This window comes from Ursus maritimus, unplaced genomic scaffold, assembly GCF_017311325.1.
Source record: "Ursus maritimus isolate PB19 unplaced genomic scaffold, ASM1731132v1 scaffold_12, whole genome shotgun sequence".
NCBI lineage: Eukaryota > Metazoa > Chordata > Mammalia > Carnivora > Ursidae > Ursus > Ursus maritimus.
In genome coordinates this window covers 897,475-903,474 of record NW_024423564.1, presented here as the reverse complement: position 1 = coordinate 903,474, position 6,000 = coordinate 897,475, and the positions used below count along the sequence as shown (strand labels likewise).

General features: G+C 49.1%; 1 protein-coding gene and 1 long non-coding RNA gene across 2 annotated transcripts in view; one reads left to right on the top strand and one right to left on the bottom strand.

The window, feature by feature from the left end:
- Nucleotides 1-1,731: 1,731 nt before the first annotated feature.
- CRNN (cornulin) lies at nucleotides 1,732-5,322 on the bottom strand. Its single transcript, XM_008695767.2, has 3 exons — nucleotides 5,106-5,322; nucleotides 3,268-3,985; nucleotides 1,732-2,631 (listed from the first exon to the last, which is right to left on the bottom strand). The coding sequence occupies exons 1-3, from the start codon at nucleotides 5,241-5,243 to the stop codon at nucleotides 1,997-1,999; spliced, it is 1,491 nt and encodes a 496-aa protein (XP_008693989.1). The 5' UTR covers nucleotides 5,244-5,322; the 3' UTR covers nucleotides 1,732-1,996.
- The window catches only part of LOC103667490, a 29,499-nt gene continuing 28,491 nt past the window's right edge, over nucleotides 4,993-6,000 (top strand). The window contains exon 1 of the long non-coding RNA XR_005833996.1: nucleotides 4,993-5,094. This is a non-coding gene — a long non-coding RNA (uncharacterized LOC103667490). The remainder of the gene's footprint in view (nucleotides 5,095-6,000) is intronic.

The following is a 6,000-nucleotide window of genomic DNA, read 5'->3' as shown; positions in this document are numbered from 1 at the left end:
ATCTCAAGCATGCTGGCTGGGCTTCAAAACTCCAAATCTTAGGCCTGGTGGGACACAGACCCATGCTGATCCTCTGGGGTAGTGTCTCACTGTGCTGGGGCTAGTACTGGTTTTTTCATAAAGGCAGTTGCAGGAATGTGTAGGAGCTTGGAGTTTAGAGTAACGTGAAATGAAAAGCCAATGTCCAGGCTGGCTCTCCTCAGGAGGTGTCTCTGCTCCTATGCTAATGAGCAGAGCTCACTGGCTCTTTTGTACCCAGAGAGGCCATGCCATCTCTCCCAAATGCTCTCCAAGAAGGGGAACTGTCTCTCCTGGTGTGACCCAGGGGATCCTCAGACCATGCTTCCTGCTCCTGGCCTCTACCTTCCTTCTCCACAGGAATGCCTCTGCACCCACCAAGCTCCACCCTGGTGATGGTGTGGACTTCTAAAACATCAGACTTTGAGCTCCATTGCTTATAAAAACTTGCAATAATCAGCCCCTTTCGTTTTCTCTGTCAGTGATTTTGGGGAAGTGTTTTTCTTGTGCAATGCCCGTGCCCTGTTCTCTCTTTCTCTGTCCTTTCCACCTGATCAGGGCCCCCTCTCCTCTGCAGCTTCCATGACTCTTTTTTCCCCTAAATCATCTCTCTGCACCGCTTGTCTTCCATGATGTGGCCTCTTCTCTCCCACTAGTTGTGCAGTTTATTCTCTCAATCTTCACATAGATTTCTTAGGTGTTCATAATGAGTTGATATTTATCTAGTTGCGTCAAGATCAAGGCAAGCATAGGGTCCTCCTACTTCTCCACCACCATAACTCCTCCCCTGCCTATAGGTTGTTAATCACCCTAACACATCTTTGTTTTCTCATTGGAGATTGCCCTTACTTCCTATAAACCAAAATGAAATGGAAAATATGCTTTATGCAGGATCTAGTTATTTTGTTGTGGAAGGCCCTTCAGAGTATCTAGTCTGCCACACTGCCAGAAGCAGAAGTCCCCTTATAGTTTTTACACAATTTTCATAGGCTCCACTTGAAACCTGTGGACCCAGTTCTCTGAAATTAGGTGGATAAATCTATATGGTGACTAACATAATATAATAAAAAATATTATTATAATAAAAAAATAAAAACTGCTTCTGAGATAATTATTACAATAAACCAGAGTTAAGAATTTCTACCCCGTAACTTGTTCATGTCGAGTGGGTGAGACATAATGAGAGGTGAGGGCTGACACAGAGGAGGTGCCAGGGCTCTGGTTCCTGGCTCAGTTCCTGGGAGCACATGCTTTTCCCTTCTCACCCACACAGTCTCCAGTGGCCTTCCTCCATTTATTAGTAACCTGAAGTTGGCCTTCCTATGTGAACTTACATGTGAACAGAGACTTAACACTCTAAAATTAGAGCCTACCTACCTACCTAAATCCTGCTTGTTTTTTAAGGGCATTGCAAAAAGACATTTTGTTTGAAAACTTTTCTGATCCATCTCTGCCAAGTATAAAAATATGATATCTACTCTCTTCATGTTTTTATAATTCTGGGAATCTTGCGCAATATTTTCTCAACCAGATGAAAGGGTATGGGGCATGTCAAATTCATCATCACAGTCCTATAGCCCTTAGCCCACCATGTCAATAGTGATTGAAAGGGACACAGAACCCAGTTACATAGGAAGGTTTTATTGGTGCATTAAGATAGATGGGGCAATGGACAGATGGAAGAGATAAAAGTAGCTCTGAAACCCCCATAAACTGAGGAGAATTTGGCATAAATGGGTGACAGCTCTGTGTCTTCCTGTTCTGAGGGTGTCAGCACAGCAGAGCAGCTCAGAGAGGAATTTAGGATAAAAAGCATCTTACAGAAATGTCTTCATTGAGAAAGACCTAAGAGAGAAACACCATGATTAAGAACTAATGTCCAGAGACATGCCAGCTGGACTGGTCAGGGCAGGACAAGCCAACACCTCTGCAGCTGTCTTCTTCCAGTACTGGGCACTGGAGTCTGGGGCTGGGACATTCATGGATTGTTGCTCTTGAAGTAAGAATATAGCCCCCTGGCTGTGAGGCCTCGCTTCCCTCCTGGCTGGGCTGCCTCCTGGCCCTGGGCTGAAGGCATGCCAGTATGCAGGCTGCTCTGGTCCTGCCTTGGGATCTCCATCTCCCTTGTGTGGTCATCTACCCACTCCTGGGTAACCACTGTGTGTTCTCTCTCTCCTTGCCTGCCTGTCACACTGTACCTTGGGTGAGTGGTGCTCCAGTCCTGTCTGCCTGTCAGAGTGCTTGCCCCAGCCTGGGCCTGTCCTTCCAGCTTTCTCTCTCCTGACTCATAATGGCTCACTGGTGTCCATCTGTGACCTCTGCCTGACTGCCTCTGGGTCCGTCCCTCATCTCTATCCCCTATGTGACTTGCAGTCTGGCTCCTGTCCTGCTCCATGGTCTGGGTGTGTGTCTGGGTTTGTGACCCTGCCTGTGTCTGAATGTGTTCTCCTGTCACCACTTCACTTGTTTGGCACCTGTTTTGACCCTGGACCTCAGTCCCTCTGGTCTGACCGTGGGTGGACTCCTGTGGCTGAATGCTAGGGCTTCCTATATGACGGCTCCTGTCCTGCTCCACAGCCCGGGTGACACCTCCCGGTGTCTGAACACGTTCTCCTGTCACTGTCTGGCTTGTCTGGCTCCTGTCTTGATTCTGGACCTCAGTCTCTCTGGCCTGGCCATGGGTGGACTCCTGTGGCTGTGTGCTAGGGCTTCCTATCTGACGGCTCCTGTCCTGCTGTATGGCCTGGGTGACACCTCCCGGTGTCTGAACATGTTCTCCTGTCACTGTCTGGCTTGTCTGGCTCCTGTCTTGATTCTGGACCTCAGTCTCTCTGGCCTGGCCATGGGTGGACTCCTGTGGCTGTGTGCTAGGGCTTCCTATCTGACAGTTCCTGTCCTGCTCCACAGCCCGGGTGACACCTCCCGGTGTCTGAACACGTTCTCCTGTCACTGTCTGGCTTGTCTGGCTCCTGTCTTGATTCTGGACCTCAGTCTCTCTGGCCTGGCCATGGGTGGACTCCTGTGGCTGTGTGCTAGGGCTTCCTATCTGACGGCTTCTGTCCTGCTCCACAGCCTGGGTGTCACCTCCCAGTGTCTGAACATGTTCTCCTGTCACTGTCTGGCTTGTCTGGCTCCTGTCTTGATTCTGGACCTCAGTCTCTCTCGTCTGGCCATGGGTGGACTCCTGTGGCTGTGTGCTAGGGCTTCCTATCTGACGGCTTCTGTCCTGCTCCACAGCCTGGGTGGCACCTCCCGGTGTCTGAACATGTTCTCCTGTTACTGTCTGGCTTGTCTGGCTCCTGTCTTGATTCTGGACCTCAGTCTCTCTGGTCTGGCCATGGGTAGACTCCTGTGACTGTGTGCCAGGTCTTCCTATGTGATGGCTTCTGTTCTGTTCCACAGTCTGGGTTGCATGTGTCTGGTTTTGAGTTCCAGTTCCAGTCACTGGTTCACTTATCTGGTGTGTTCTGTCCTGTTCCCTGGTCTGTGACTGTCTCTCTGACTCCCTCTGTCTGGTCTGGTGTCTCTTGTCTTCTCCCACTCTCAGTGTCTGCTGCACATGTCCCCCAGCTTGTGTCTGCTGACTCTCTCTCTCTTGTCTCTGAGATTCAGACTGCCTGTCCTGGCCAACATCCTGACCATGGATCTGAGCCCCAGCCCCTGCCTGTCCTCTGGAGGCCTGTGTGCTCTGTCCACATTGGCTCCCCTCACGATGCTGTCCTTCTCTAGCCTGCCCCACTTCAGCTCTCCTGCTCTGTTCTTTCCCCAGCTCTTGTGAGGCCCCAGTGGGGAGGCTTCCAGACTCTTGAGATCCACAAGCCTCCGCAGGACTCTCGCTCATTGTCTTGAAACAGGCTTGGGCGACTTTAAACACCAGGACCAGGAATTCCTTGAATTCCACAGTTCCTGTATCATCTTCATCCAGCAGGCGAAGGACTTCATCCACAGTGGCAGGATCATGGGGTTTCTGTGGAGAAGGGGCCAAATCATCATCCCTCCCCTGAGGATGGTGTGGTTGGGACAGTGCACTCATCTTTCAGGCTTCCCACCCCCGAACTTGGGAGCTCACCTGTGCTGTGCCCCACACCACTCACATAGCTACATCAACCCTAACACGAAATCACTTTCAGTGTGCAGTCCTGCCCCTTTTGCAAGGGTAGAAAGCACCTTTTGTTTTGTATCTTCTGTGCTTGGTGTAATTTATGGCCTATGGGAGAACTGGATCAAGATTCAATGAAGAATGAATGAATGATTGAGCTCATAATGACTCTTTGGGCTGTCCTTGGCCCCTGGCCCCTGGCATTGAGCAGGATTCTTTCCAGGAAGTCCAACACCAGGAGAAGCACAGCAGGAACACGGCCCCAAGGGGATTCAGTGAGATCTTCACTGAGGCTCAAGTGTTTTCTGAAGATGGGGTGGGTGGGGTCTGGTGGGACCACAAGTTGCCCTGAGTATGCATCCTGTTGTGTCTATGCATTCCTGTCTCTAAGACCATCATCATGGTTGCTTTAGATGCAAACCAAAGACAGGGAGAGAGGGACATGACTCAAGGCCCTGGGTTGCTTTGCCAGTGGTTGGGGGAGTGGAGAGGGGCTCCTAGAGTGCACCTCTACCTGATAATAACCAACCTGCCCTCCAAAACTCATTTCTGATGTGACCACTCAGCTAATATTTTTGAGCAACTGCAAGATACAGAGCTATGGTTCTAATGAATTCTTATTAATGGATGATCAAATTTCTGATAGACATAGGAAGTAGTTACTATATCAGATTTAAGAAGCAGCAGAAAGCAGCAATTACGTTCATTTCTAGAACATTCAAAGACTCTGTTTCTCTCTGAGCTGTCCCCTGTGAGTCCTTTCACATTGTCTCCAAATTAGAATTAATTGAAGTCAAAGTGTTTTCTCTAAGGACCAGGCCTGTCAACTGCTGTGACTATTCCTTTGCTTTCTCTCTCTCAGCCTGCACAGCTGCCAGGAGGCTCGGTGGGCCTGGCTGCCTGCTCAGATTCCTGAGGCAAAGCGTTTGCCTGCAAACCTGTTTCATCTCTCCTTTCCCGCCCTCCCCGCCTGGCCGGTACGTCATACCACAATGACATCAGCAAACTCATGTTCCAGGAGCCTTTTCAGCTCCCCGTGGGAGAGCACTGTGCAGCTGCCCTCGGTCCTGGCGTAGCGCCCAAAGGCTTCGATGATCCCATTAATGTTTTGCAATAACTGGGGCATCTTTGGACTCAAGCTGGAGAAAGAAACAAAGCCCCCTTGGGGGCTCCACAATCAACTTCAGCATTTCCTCCTGTTACTTCTAGGTCTCTCTTGCATATTCAGCCTTGCTTCTGGTCTGTCTGGGTCTTCCTTCTTCCTCCTTTCCTACTTAATGGATTTTATGAATGGGAAGGAAGGGCACACCATGGTTAGCAGCAGGCTCCAGAGTCAGGACTTCTATGCTAGCTTCACCACCTGTCTGTTAGGTGAGCTAGGGCAGGTTGCTTTGCCTTTCCAAGCCTTGGTTTACTTATTGTGGAATGAAGGTAATCTTATCAAGTACATACTTGATAGGATTATTGTGAAGATTAAAAGAGATAATTCATATAAAGCACTTGGCAGATGCTGGCTTATACTAAATGCCAGCTATTAAATATCATCATTATGTTATTATACACATACCTAATGTTTGTACATCTATGTAAACTACTGCTCACAAAGCACCTCCATATGCATCATTTCTTGTACTTATTATCTCCACTTTTTTATAGGTGAGGAAACAGGTTCAGAGAAGTTAGGTTATTTGCTCAAGGCCCCACAGCTTGGGGGAACCAAGAAACCCAAGAGCCCTTATCTCCTTAACCCAAATGCAATAAGTCTTCTAGACTGTACCCTGTGGACAGTCTACCCAGCCTAATGGTTTCCTGTCATATGGTATTAGGGTCCTGCTAGGAACACTGACAGGCAGTAAGTATATATAGTCAACCCCTGCCTGGGT